Genomic DNA, 13,744 nt, shown 5'->3' with positions numbered 1-13,744 from the left:
TGTGGTTCTTGGCAATCACTTAATATATCCCTGTGCCTGAAATGGATGTGTCCGTCTGTAATGCAACCGAAAACGCTCTGATACCTTCGGGTCGAGTTCGTATTATAAAAACCTGCAAAAAAAAAATGGCGACCTGAGTTTTCTATGTAGAGTGCCTTCGCTACAAATTTAGAGAGTGGTTTTAAATGCAGCCAGTCTTTCATTAGTGCATGTATTTATTGTAGAATGAACGGCTTTGTTTCGATGAGATAACTGACAAATCCCTTTGGAAGTGGTGTTTTAGTATAATAGTCTTTACCCATGTCAAAAAGGAAGATCATCCTGGAGTCATTCTGGATTCATCTGATGATTACAGTCAGGCTATTCCTGCAATTATCTGGGGAAGTCATCCCAAGCCATCCTGAAGTATGCCTGTAGGACGAAAAATGTAAATGTGATGACGAACCTAGACTCATCACAAAAACTACAGTAGGATGGTGTTCTGATGACTTCTACTGGCAGGGAGTGATTACCTTTTACAACTCCACAAATACTAATTGACAACTTCAGGATGAGTGAGAATTACTCAAGGATGGGTTCTAGCTAATTAAAGGATGACTCAATTATTCCAGGATGATCCTATAACCGCTTCAGGATGAAAGTGGATTACTCTGGAATGATCCCATGACAATTTCTGGATGAGTGTGGATCATTCCTGGATGATCCTATGACAGCTTCAGGATGGCTATTGATTACATCAGAATGGCCCCATTATATTTTCAGAAAGAGTGTTGATTACTCTAGGACATGGGTACTCACAAACTTTCTCTCTGGGGCCAAATTTACAGTGTGGTTTGTTTCCGAGGGCCGCACCGGTGGGGGTGGGGTCAGTGGGGGAGGGGGCGGGGCTAGATCAACAAAAAAACCTATGACCATGAGGTTGATCACAGGTCCCTGCAGCGGATGCCTTCTTCGACTGCACCACCACACCCGGCATACACACATCTATCTCCCTCTCTCTCTCCCTCGCTCCCTCTTTCTCTCCATCCCTCGGTACCTCGCTCTCTCCATCCCTCGCTACCTCGCTCTCTCCATCCCTCGCTACCTCACTCTCTCCCTCTCTCCATCCCTCGCTCTCTCCCTCCATCCCTCTCTCCCTCCCTCTCGCTGCCGCTCTCCATCTCTCTCACTCCCTCCTTCTGTCTCCCTCCCCGCCCACACTCCCCCGCCCACACTCCCTCGCCCACACTCCCTCCCTCCGTCACCCTCACTCCCTCCGTCACCCTCTGTCGCCGCACTCCCTCTGTCTCCCTTTCTCTGTGTCCCTCTCCCTCTCCCCTCTGTCTCCCTTTCTCTGTGTCCCTCCCTCTGTCTATGTCCCTCGACCTCCCTCTGTCACCTCACCCTGCCTGTGTGTCAGCCCCGGGTGAGACAGCTTCCTGACACACACAGCCGCCCCCAAGCACTTCACAGGTCGTTAAAGGCCATTTGAATGCTAATGAGGCTTTGTTGTATTCCACCTCATCTTAGGCCCCTGCAGCTCCACTCTGGCTAAGTGAGAATCGCCCGACCCTGGCCCCCACAGAGCAGCAGAGACTCTCAGAGTCGCGCTGCAGCAGACAATCTTTAAAAGAAAAAAAAATACATTGGTAGGATGTCTGCAAGGTCCGTGGGCCGCCAGGGAAGGCTTGCCGGGCCGCCCCTGGCCCGCGGGCTGTACTATGAGTACCCATGCTCTAGGATGACGTGGTGAAAGGGAGGCGTGTTTTTGTCCTTGATATTTGGATTTAAGCGGGGACACCAAACAAGTTCATTTTCACGTTCTGATGCGTCATTTTTAGTTGTGGATTTTTGATGAAGGACACTAGCCATCCCTGCTAAAAGAGCCAGGTTTTCAAGTTTCTGCAAACTCATCCGCGAACTTGCATCACCAGGCTGAGAAGTTATGCTTTCAGCATGAGCTTTCTTACCAACTCTTATATAATCTAGTCCACTCTGCTTGGCTTTTTTGTCCTTGCATCTTTTCTCTGCAATTTCTTCCTCTTGTAGTTCGCGTCACCCCCTCTTAAGTCTACCAGCGCTTCCCCGATTGCCACACTCCATTAACATCTGCTTTTCCTCCAGTGCCCTTTGAAGTAACACCTGTTTTAGACCCTCTGTTGTGGCAGAATAGCTTGCAGTTAGCTCTTGAAAAATATCCTGAATCATTAGACACGGTTTCTTCACTAAAAAAAAAGCAAGAGAAAAAAAATATTTACATATAAACTTCAAAACAGATAAAAACACATTGACCACTTGCAATATATATTCACGCTCTAGCCATAATATTTAAATAAAGAGGTATTGATAATAAAGGACAAATGTACAATCTATCCATAACCAAGTAAGTAAGTTTTCCTTAATAGACAGTACACACTGTAAGCCTGAACTTGAACCTCCTGAAAAAAGTTGCCTAAATAAAATAGTTTATCCAAAAATGGCTGCCTTATAGTGCCACAAGCTAAACGTTTCAGTCCTTTTCATAAGTGTTACATTTGTCTCTGGAGAGCAATCCAAGGCATATGTGGGGACATGCATGTTCATTTTTACTGTCCATTATTGGATTAATTAATCACAAATGTAGGTTTTTACTGAAACAGGTTGGTAATTTGTACCGTTATCCTGCAGTTGCAAACTTATTATAAAGGTTTACTTATTGTGCTTACCAGATGATTGGAACAGAATCATAGCTTTAAAATCTCTCTCTTCGGTGATTGGCCGACCAGCTTCATCTAGATTTTCGACCAGCCATTTACAAAGAACTTCAAAAGCAGGAAGTCACCATCTTTTCGAACACACACAGAATGATCGCAAGTGAAAAACAGGACGTTGAATGAAACCATGATTATGTCCTGCTAGATATAAAAATCAGGAATTAGTTTGTATGTGGTTTCAGAGGTAAAATACAAAGCATATCAAACTGATTAACAGATTTAATTGGAGAAAAGTACCCCAAAAAGTACACTGACCTGGTGCAATTTCTATCTAATATGCCTAGATGTTGGACTACAAAGAAGTGTTTGGGCATGCACTGAAGGCCATTGAGGAAATTACCTAATAATCAACTTTATTTTTGGAGAGCCAGAGTGTATGCTTAGGTCTTGCTGCTCAGGGCATATAGTAATAGCAAAGTAGAGGCATTGTGAGAGAAATAGAAGAACTATCAATAAGTGAACTTTCACACGGGGTTTGTGACGGGAAAGTTACCTATCCCCACAGATGCATAGGGAGTCAGATGCCTGCTACCCTCTGCCCACCGGCACCCCAACACGAAAGGACAAGCGTTAAAAATGCAATAGGTTTCACCTTTTATTAAGCTAAAGGTATTAGCTTTGCTAGTAGTACGTTAATTGTGCAATATGTAACGGCTTTATAAATGAAACAAAAAGACATTACAATGACAAATACATAAAGCAAAAGCATTGGCATAGCCAATAGGTCTCCCCTCTGGGACCTTATAAGTGTTTTGCCAGAGTGGCAGATGTAACAAGACCGGCTTCATTTATACAGAGATCTTAGCGGTCAAGGTAAATTAGCGCAAACAGGGAATACGTAATTGGCCCGGTCTCAATAATATATACAAACGAGTTAAAAACATTGCATGCACATGGAACGAAACCAGTTTTGCGAAAGTAGATATTGCAAGATGTTGGAATGCGTCTGACTAAGTTTCCTAAATAGGGGGTAAACTTCAATCGCCACAGTCAACCAGCCCTTTCAATTACACAAATAGCAAACAAAATAAGGAACCAGCATTACAACGGCTAAGTTATTTGAAGCATTTATCCTTATGCTTTGAAACGCATCCATGAAAACTGCCAGTGTTTTAGAAGATGTGCTGCTCTGCACACTACACAACTTGGGGAACGTGACCAGGATTCAACAATAGAGCACACATTCATTTAGTAATGAAAGCTCACTACAAGTTGAAAGGACACAAGTAATGCTCAACAATATACAGTATTCACATAAATAAATGCGTTTAGCGAGTGACAACTTTTCAGTAGATCGAAAACTGTTCCATTTGGTCGAGAATCGAGAATCTAGAATACACGCAGGTGCACTTGGAACCAACATGGGACCTACAATACACGGGTAGTGATTTATTTTTCCTTACGGCGAAGAACTTGCTGTAAAACACATTGTTTAGGCTTTTTGCAATTTTCCACAACTTACACGGGCACGCACTACGTCACACAAAAATACACATGCTCAAACACAAAAGGTGAATATTAAACAAGCAGGCAGGCTGATACAGACAAACATCAAACACACATAATGCACACACATTGCAGCACAGGCATTCATTATAACACGTACGAAGCACACACATGCAGGGAGCTGCGTCTGAATTTGGCCCCTTAATGAAAACTCGTGCTTTCCGAAAAATGAGGAAGCTGGTCTGGGACGGAAATTGAGCAGCTGGGACCGAGAGCGGAGGATCGATGCTGCTCTTTTTTAAGAAAGGCAGCGCTATGCATGGGGGCTCTGACCCAGGATGGGCGCGTGCAGATATAGCGTGGTGCTTGCCCCGATGGACTGCAGCACTTACCTGAGTATACGCTGGAATCGATTAAAGAAGTGGAGTTGGGAAAATAAAGAGACCGATGCCAATCCATCGGTCCCTTTTCCATTGCACTCACGACGGTCTTCGATCTTGCCGCAGAACAATGAAGTCACTTCCGGCGCTCCCGGATGTGCGTAAGCTTTTGCAAGAGGAATCCTCCGGCTTCAGATATATGCAAAGGTGAGAGAGCTGCTCTCCATTGAGGACCTGCGGTTCGAGTCCCTGCCAGCCGGCAGGCAGACTGATGGTTTACAGTAGGTGATTTTGGTATTGTGTTCGAGGCAGCTGTGCTTTTTAAAAATGTATTGTAGTATTGTGATGGAGTGAATTCGGCAGTCACAATGACGACAAAGCTTGTTTTCCTTTGCAAGACCTATTCCTCGGGCCATGAGAAGGTCTGTCCGCAGTTGTTTAATGAGTCTAACAATTGGATTCCACTAAACTATGAGGCAGATTTACAAGAACCTTGCGCCACTTTTGCGTCACTTTTCCCATGTTAAAAGTGACGCAAAAGTGGCGCAAGGGGCTTGTAAATCTGCCCCTATGTGTTTATGGAAATACTCTATGAAGGAAGTGCAGCCTGGGGGTACAGAAAGTATCATTTGCAATCACAGCAGCGCCTCCCGGCTTTCCGCATTCATAAACAGTTTGGGGGTTTGTAGGGCTTTTGGATTTTAGGGCGTACATGGTCATTTTAGGGTTTAGGGTGGGTTTGTGTTTTGGGGGGCCAGGTGTAATTTAAGAGTTTAGAGCATGTTTGGGTTTGGGGTGCGAGGGTTAATTTTAGGGTGTGTTTGGGTTTTAGGGTACAAGGGTTAATATTAGGGTGTGTTTGTGTTTGGTGTGTAAGGGTTAATTTGGGGGTTCAGGGTGTGTTTGGGTTTTGGGGTGCCAGGGTTAATTTTAGGGTTTGGGGGTTCAGGGTGTGTTTGGATTTTGGGGTGCCAGGGTTAATTTTAGGGTTTAGGGTGGGTTTGGGGTGCAAGGGTTAATTTGGGGGTTCAGGGTGTGTTTGGGTTATGGGGTGCCAGGGTTAATTTTATATTGGGGATCAGGGTGTGTTTGGGTTTTGGGGTGCCAGGGTTAATTTTAGGGCTTAGGGTGTGTTTGGGTTTTGGGGTGCAAGGGTTAATTTGGGGGTTCAGGGTGTGTCTGGGTTTTGGGGTGCCAGGGTTAATTTTAGGGTGTGTTTCGGTTTTGGGTGCAAGGGTTAATTTGGGGGTTCAGGGTGTGTTTGGGTTTTGGGGTGCAAGGGTTAATTTGGGGGTTCAGGGTGTGTTTGGGTTTTGGGGTGCCATGGTTAATTTTAGGGTTTAGGGTGTGTTTGGGGTGCAAGGGTTAATTTGGGGGTTCAGATTGTGTTTGGGTTTTGGGGTGCCAGGGTTAATTTTAGGGTTTAGGGTGTGTTTGGGTTTTGGGGTGCCAGGGTTAATTTTAGGTTTTAGGGTGTGTTTGGGTTTTGGCATGCAAGGGTTAATTTGGGGGTTCAGGGTGTGTTTGGGTTTTGGGGTGCCAGAGTTAATTTTAGGGTTTAGGGCGAGTTTGGGTTTTGGGGTGCAAGGGTTAATGTTGGGGTTCAGGGTGTGTTTGGGTTTTGTGGTGTAAGGGTCAATTTGGGGGTTCAGGGTGTGTTTGGGTTTTGGGGTGCCAGGGTTAATTTTAGGGTTTAGGGTGTGTTTGGGTTTTGGGGTGCAAGGGTTAATTTTGGGGTTCAGGGTGTTTTTGGGTTTTGGGGTGCAAGGGTTAATTTTGGGGTTTAGGGTGAGTTTGGGTTTTGGGGTGCAAGGGTTAATTTGGGGGTTCAGGGTGTGTTTGGGTTTTGGGGTGCCAGGGTTAATTTTGGGGTTTAGGGTGAGTTTGGGTTTTGGGGTGCAAGGGTTAATATTGGGGTTCAGGGTGTGTTTGGCTTTTGGGGTGCAAGGGTTAATTTGGGGCTTCAGGGTGTGTTTGGGTTTTGGGGTGCCAGGGTTAATTTTAGGGTTTAGGGTGTGTTTGGGTTTTGGGGTGCAAGGGTTAATATTGTGGTTCAGGGTGTGTTTGGGTTTTGGGGTGCAAGGGTTAATTTGGGGGTTCAGGGTGTGTTTGGGTTTTGGGGCTCCCAGCTGCAGGAGGTCAGACGTTTATCTGCAATTCATTGTGCAATTATCCAACAGTTTGCATTTTTCTGGAAAACTGAAACCAAAGTGGTGGACGTGCTCTTTAAATAGACAAGCAATTCCTGTTAAAATCACCAGACGCAAAAACATCTTATTGAAAACACAACAGTACCTTTGAAGTATTCAGATGCTTATTTTCAAATCACCCCAAAGTCATCAGGAACAATGTCATCTTGTAAAGTTATCGGAGAGTCATTTACAAGTCATCCTCAGATCATCAGGAATAATGACACCTTCTGAAGTCAGCATATACTAATTTTCAAGTCATCCTTAAATCATAACGAATAATGACACTTACTAAAGTCATCAGATACTTATTTTCAAGTCATCCTCAAATCATCAGGCTGAGCTTCTGCAGCTCGCTGATGACTTCAAGAGCTTGATGATGTCTGATGACGTGTAAATGACTTCTAAGGTAGTTTGATGATCATCCAATGACTCTGGGATGGCTTCTAAAGTAATCCTGTTTGACCTGGGTATGGACGCGGTCTAATTTCTGTGATCTGCTAGGTGGGTGGATTGGTGTCTGGAACCTGTCTTTGCCTGACTGAAAGGGTTCTCAACGGCTGATCACTCACTCGCACGAATTGACAGTTCTGTGGTTGTCCCTCTTTTCTGTGACTGTTCTTGAAGAACTTTGATGACCCAGTAAAGCGCCATGAAGCGTGCCAAACATCGAGGTCGCCATTAGCCTTTAGGCTGCGTTGAGCATAGGATCAGTCTACTGCAGTGGTCTTCAATCTTTTTAATGCCGCACTTCCCCAGTGAAAAAATCAAATTCATGGCCCCCCCTTCAAAATTATTCTATTAAGTTGACAGTGTTTAAATATGTCTGGTCACGCAGGCCATACTAACATGTAAAAGTATCCACAGTGTGACTATAAAACATGGGGTGACTATTAGAAATAGGGGTGGGGTTTTGAAGAATATTTAGAGCCCTTTCCTTTATAGGTCGAGCCTGGGCAGCGCATGTGCTGCTCTGCAAGGTATGCTGTATTAAGGTATGGATGTGAAGCTCCGCCCACTCTGCTGAGTTTTTTTCATTGGCTTGTGTCATTCTAAACTGTGGCTTTTCAGTAGTCAATAGGCTTAGTAGTCCCTCCTTAGTACCACCTGTTCCCATTTTGGAACCTCCCATGAGAACACCCCCAGTTACGTGTTGTTGTTGCTCGGTAGGCTTTAATTACAGCCTCTGAGCACTATTTTCTCAAAGAGCTTTGTCCTGCCTGCTCTTGCCGGCAGTAAATGGCAGGACACACTGTGTCCTTACGAATTTGCAATGCAATAGGTTTCGCATTTATGAGAGTTAAAGCTATTGGCATTGTAAATGACAATGCCTTTTGTTCGTCTGTTTAGAAAAAAAAACAAATAAAAGGCATTGTCATTTATAATGCCAATATCTCAAACTCTCGTAAAAGGCAAGACCTATTGCATTGCAAATGCTTGTTGACACATACTTCCAGCTAGGATATCAATGACAAAAGATGTTAGTGGTGGCCCATTACAGAGCGATTACTGCCACTCATTTATTCCCTGCTTAAAACAAAGCACCGCTTTCAGGATAATTCTTCTTTTGGTCAGAGCCTGGCGTCCCCCTCTACCCTTTCCTCAGGGTCACCCTAGGCCCCCCTAGGGGGGCCCATCCCCATTTTGAAGACCCTTGGTCTACTGTCTATTCTCTGGATGTGGTCCATCATAGTCTTTACTCTCTTCCAGGCGCTTTCTTAAATGTTTTTTTGTTGTTGCATATTTTATATAGCGCAAACTCGACCCGAAGGTATTGGAGCGCTTTACATGAGCAGCGCTTTACATGAGCACCGTATTTTCATTACACATTCAGGCACGGGGAGATTACGTGATTTGCCCAGAATCACAGGATGTGGACGCAACCTTGAGGCTCGAACTCTGGTTTACAACACCAGCGTCGGGGGCTTTCTAATGCAGTGGTGCTCACTGTCCCATTCTTGTATCTCATCCATGTGAGTTTAATATTCTCATGTGCTTCTTCTTGCTCAAGACCACATCCTCTCCAAAACAAGCATTGGCAAAGCCAAAAGGTCTCGGCAAAGCCCAAGCTTTTCGCCTCATCAATGTGAATTACTTTCAGATATTCACCTGTACTAGATGTTGATGTTGTCCTGCAGAACTTGAAGAAAAAGAGTACATTTGATTCTCCACTCTGGACACACAATACAATACAATACAATACTTAGCAACATAATTGTCGAGAGTGTGAAGTGAGAAACTAAAAAAGATTTTAGACACAATTTACAAAGAATATTCCAAAAGGAAGTCAGCCTTATCCCTAAAAAAAGGTTTGATATACGCATGTGGAAGACAGATATGATTTAGAGAGATGTAGATATAAGCGTGTAAACTAAGAGAAATGTATGGGATGTTACTCTTTGTATAACATATACACATGTTCTATATACTCACACCTACTTCTTTTGGAGGCATAACTTATAACCGTTTCAATAGAAAGGTTGTATGACTAATGCCTATACTTGTGCGAAGATGTAACTTATGTATAGCGTATGTTATACTTGTTTTTGTAAATCATGGATCTGTGGTCTGTATTTATAGCATCCCTTTCCAAATATCGAATAGTAACGTGGATGTACTGTGTTAGTTAATGCCCCCACCTCCTTAGCAACACAGATACATGTACTTCGCTCCCGAAAGACTTTCAGCTGTTAAGAAACTAAATTCTGTTACAGATAAGAGGCTCAAGATTAGAGTGGTATTTTAATGTGGATCATTATATTTACATCTCAAATTAGTCAATTCATAAAATCCACAAATATCAGGAAGTGGAAGCAAAAATACAAAATAAAAACGACTATTACGGAAACCCTTAAAAGGGAATTTTAAGGATTAAAAAAAAACTTCTAAAATGTGTCAGAAAATTCATTGAAATATACGAATTCAGCAGGTAGTTTACATAAGCCAGTGAAATACAAAAGTGGCAAAACCCGTCCTTGGGCTCAGCTGCACATAATTCTGCATTGGAGGGGTGAGGGGAAGAAGCCCAAGGCAATTTATATGATAACGCACCCCTCAATTTTTACCAACATATTGCACAAAAGGAAGGGCGTTTGATTTACAAAGTTAATAATCACATGGGTAGTTCAGAGCAAAGCCATCTCTCTCTCTCATATGAATAGAAGGAAGGTAGAAGGAAAAGATGGGATTATTTTCAACCATAGGATTATTTGACTCTGAGATCAGCACAGCTTTTATTGTATCAAGTGCATAGCCAGGAGGAGAACTCAAAATCTATGTTTAACATATAGTGCTTCTAGGCAAGCTGGATATGCATATAACAGTAGTTTAAAGAGAGTGTGTGCATCATCTGGAAATTATGATAGAATGAATGCACAGTATTACATTTTTATATTCCTAGTTTATGTTTTAAGACGTATGCAAGTTAACTTTAAAGTAAATTAACTTTTCAGTGGGTAAAACAGCCACCGCAACACCATCAAGAGGTACAGATGACAGTGTCTGAAAGGTTGGTTTCTATGCACATGTATCCTTAACCCTTTCGCTGCTGATGACGAGCTGGGCTCGTCATGGTGCACAGTGGTCGTGTGCTGATGACGAGCCCAGCTCGTCATGAACAATGGGAATTTTGAAGGATCAGCACAGGAGAAAAATTGCCTTAGCAGCCAAGGTGTTAAAATATATTTTTTCTCACTCTGAGAATGTATTCGCCATTCTTTTAGCATATAAAAAACCCTCACAATTGCATGCATTTGCGTATTACATTGAGCTTTTATTGCAAGTTAAAAAAAGACATTTACAATGCAGTTGTATGCAGAGGTGTCGCTTTTGACTGCAAAATAGGGATCAGTTGTGATATAGTTTTTAAAACAAACACGGAAAAGCTCTACGTGCCTCCATTTGGCCACTAGAAGTCGATATAGGGCAAGCTACTCAACCGATCTTCACTCAACGAGAAAGTGTTCTCCACGTTTAACACTTCTGTGTTCTCGCATGCCAAACAATCAAAAGCATTCTTTTGAAGACATTTTAACTGTTAAATGATCCTTATTTAGTAGGTGCAACTTAATTTTGCCCTCACTTTTAGTTAAGGAAAAAGGTTAGATACCTACAGCGAGTCTTCAGAAGGTTTAATTCAATGGAATGGAAACACTGCTGCCTACTTGCCATTTTCATGTGCAACTGCTACTAGTTGAACCAGGCAGCGTCACAGGTTTTAAAAAATAAAAATGGTTAGTCATTAACTAAAAGACCAGCGCTCCTAACATGTGAATTAACTGTTCACCCATATCCAAAAATAAAAAAGTAATCTCGGATCAATGGATGAAAATGGCTGCTGTGTATGTTTTAACAGTAGTTGGCCGGTGCTCTTGGTGCAGGCTAAACACCGTAAGAGGCATGATGTATGCCCTTAACAAATTGGGAGAACAAAAAATGGAGCGACGATGGTGCCATGAAATGGGAAGCCTATGGTAGGGATTTAAGTCCTCAAAGTAGAGATGACAGCATGTCTCTGTTCGAGACAGAGCATGTGTGCTGTTTAGAGCAGATACCTAAAAAGGACTATTGTGGATGTAGAATCAAATGGTTGTAGTATATTGTGTAGTAGCATATCTGTAGCAATCTCCTACCAATTAACAAAATGGTTTCTAGTTGGTCCGGAGAACATCCAATCTGTTTATTGTTCATGGTTGGAGAAGAGTGTTGGTGACGTATCACCAAGGAGCCATGTTTTGATGTTGTCATGAACCCAAAAATGTTGTCCAGGCATGCCTGCATTAAATTGTGCAGCCCCTTGCCTACGGAATGGTATGCAAGGGGTGTGTGAGGGATAGCTTTAGATGCTGCATATATAAACACGTATGATTTGTACTGTGAAAATGAAAGAAGTCCTTATTTGGGAATATCTAGGGCTTTATTTCTTTTCTGAGTGCTAGTTAAGTTTTGATGATCCTTATTCTCTTTGAGATTGTGTTCCAGAGCTTGCATGTCAGTATAGAATAGCAGTTTCCACCATGGTAGGATTGGGAATGACCAAGAGAGGAGCCAATATGGATCTGAAGTTTCTCATGTGACTGTAAATCATGAGTTTACATTGACTTGCATAGACCAATGGATCCCTCAGTGAATAGTGCGGAGTCGTTGATGGAGATTCTTTCTTACTGGTAACAATAGCAGAGCTTTGTGGGCAAAAGTAACATAGTACTATAAGCTGAGGTTCAGGACTTTTTGTCGCTGTGGCCATTCTGGGTTTGTTGTAGCTTGTCATTTAGATGTGGAAATTGTCTGATGTAGAGTCCATGGCCTAATAAAGATGTAACAACACTAGAGCTACTGAATGAAGGAAAACAGCGACTCGAAAACCAAACAGTCAAAAGATAGGGCATCTAGAAAAACAGACAGGATGTAGCTGAGGAAGGAACGTAGTGAATAAATTAGACAAAACTCTTGGAAAGAGGAGGATTACATGAAGTAAGAAATGCATACAATTCATTGTTGTGATCATTTGATTATTATTAAACAGGTAAGACTTAAAAGCATTATTTTGCACCCCTTTTATGTACGGAGGAGCCTAAGGGAGAAAGCTGGGTAGTACAAGGGCCCGAAAGAGATGAGACTTGTTTGATGGACGAGACGGAAGGCTTGAGTGAGAAGGATGAGGTGGAGACTGAAGGTTCAGTAGGCTCCAACAAAGGAATAATGCAATGTTTGGGGCCAAGTTGGGGGGTGAAGGAAAGAAGGCTACGAGAGAGGAAGGGCTTGTTGACGGAGATGGACAGTAGAAAGGGAAGGCCTGAAGGGAGAGTAATGAGATGAGGCTAAAGACTCAGTAGCCTCGGACAAATGAGCAGTGCAATGTTTGGATCAGAGTTTGGGTGAAGGAAAGAGGGGTAGTGGGCGAGGAAGGACTGTTGATGGAGGATGAGGTGGGTAGGAGCAATAGATATTTAATGTTTCTGCTGGACGTCTCTCAATGGTGCTTTATTCCACCATGCTGCTGTGCAAAGATTAAACAAGGGACAATTCACAAAAACTACAATGAGTGCCTGGAACAAGCAGCTAGCTTAAGTGACGGGGACAAAACCTGTACATGTTTTTTAAAGAGATTGGGACCTAGAGGTGCAATGTTAGTTAGAACAAGTAAGTTCAAGTACATTATTGCGAGTTCTGAGTGTACTTGCGTCTCTGCAGCCTCATATTGCCTACGTATGCTGCTAATATCTGCATTGTTCTGCTACCCTCTAGGCTAGATTCATGCTTTATGCATAACCCCAGTCAAATAATAATTATGGATTCCTAGCAAATGGGCTGAGTTCATGTGCCTTATCTGCCAATACTTTCCTCTTCTTTGTTGGTAGTAGACAAGCAGATACCTCTATTAGTGTACACGTAGAGTATTTTGTTTCTCCAAAGACATGTTTGTCTTTAGTAACAGAGAGGGAAAGTAAAATTGGAGCTGTTAAAAGCGTTAGGATTGTAAGGGGAAGCGCCCATTAAGCTGCAAAAGTTCCAAACACAATGCTTCACGTAATGCTCAATTATCTAATGTCCTAAAACTGAACTGTTTTTCCCCAGAGTTCGCTGTGTATAGTGTGTGCTGATCCCATTAACTGCTTCATTCAGCCTGTGGTGCTTTTGTATCTTGCCCCAGGCACATAGTGGCAGTGAAGGAAAGCAGCAGCTTTTAGTCCCACATTATCGCATCTGATTCTGCTGCTTCTCAAATGGATCACTGGAGTTATTACTTTTGGTGTCCAAAAGCCTTTACTTTCAGTTCCTCCGAACCCTCGAGCAAAGAGCTAAGAAAACCACTTGTAACTAGGTTGTGAGTGCCCTTGTGGCAGAATTTGGTACCAGAAAAATTCCTCTCTTAGGAAGGCGGTAAGAGCATTGTTTGTACAGTACATGTTGAGGCTTGTTAAAAGTTAATCAGTGAGCACTCTGAATAATGAAGTCCACTATGACTATGTGAGGCCTAATGGGCCTCCTACCAAGA

At 42.9% G+C, this 13,744-nt stretch overlaps 2 protein-coding genes across 6 annotated transcripts in view; one reads left to right on the top strand and one right to left on the bottom strand.

The window, feature by feature from the left end:
- The window catches only part of ASB8 (ankyrin repeat and SOCS box containing 8), a 464,621-nt gene extending 459,934 nt beyond the window's left edge, over nt 1–4,687 (bottom strand). The window contains exons 1-3 of one of the 2 annotated variants that reach the window (XM_086941164.1): nt 4,571–4,687; nt 2,685–2,873; nt 1,950–2,204 (exon numbers count right to left, since the gene is read on the bottom strand). The gene's annotated coding sequence lies outside the window, so the exon portion shown is untranslated. The remainder of the gene's footprint in view (nt 1–1,949; nt 2,205–2,684; nt 2,874–4,570) is intronic. The other variant, XM_086941165.1, reaches the window with a different exon arrangement.
- Nucleotides 1–13,744, top strand: part of PIGQ (phosphatidylinositol glycan anchor biosynthesis class Q) — a 223,747-nt gene that overhangs the window by 93,504 nt on the left and 116,499 nt on the right. Inside the window, exon 1 of one of the 4 annotated variants that reach the window (XM_086941159.1) lies at nt 4,646–4,765. The exons of 2 other annotated variants lie outside the window; for them this stretch is intronic. In XM_086941159.1, coding sequence (XP_086797285.1) covers nt 4,689–4,765 — 77 coding nt within the window. In that variant the 5' untranslated portion in view covers nt 4,646–4,688. Of the gene's footprint in view, nt 1–4,645; nt 4,840–13,744 lie in introns of those variants that run through there. One more of the 4 variants, XM_086941160.1, reaches the window with a different exon arrangement.

Source organism: Lissotriton vulgaris, chromosome 10 (genome assembly GCF_964263255.1).
Source record: "Lissotriton vulgaris chromosome 10, aLisVul1.2, whole genome shotgun sequence".
Taxonomy (NCBI): domain Eukaryota; kingdom Metazoa; phylum Chordata; class Amphibia; order Caudata; family Salamandridae; genus Lissotriton; species Lissotriton vulgaris.
Note: the sequence above shows the minus strand (reverse complement) of the source record. Positions and strands in the feature narration are given on the sequence as shown.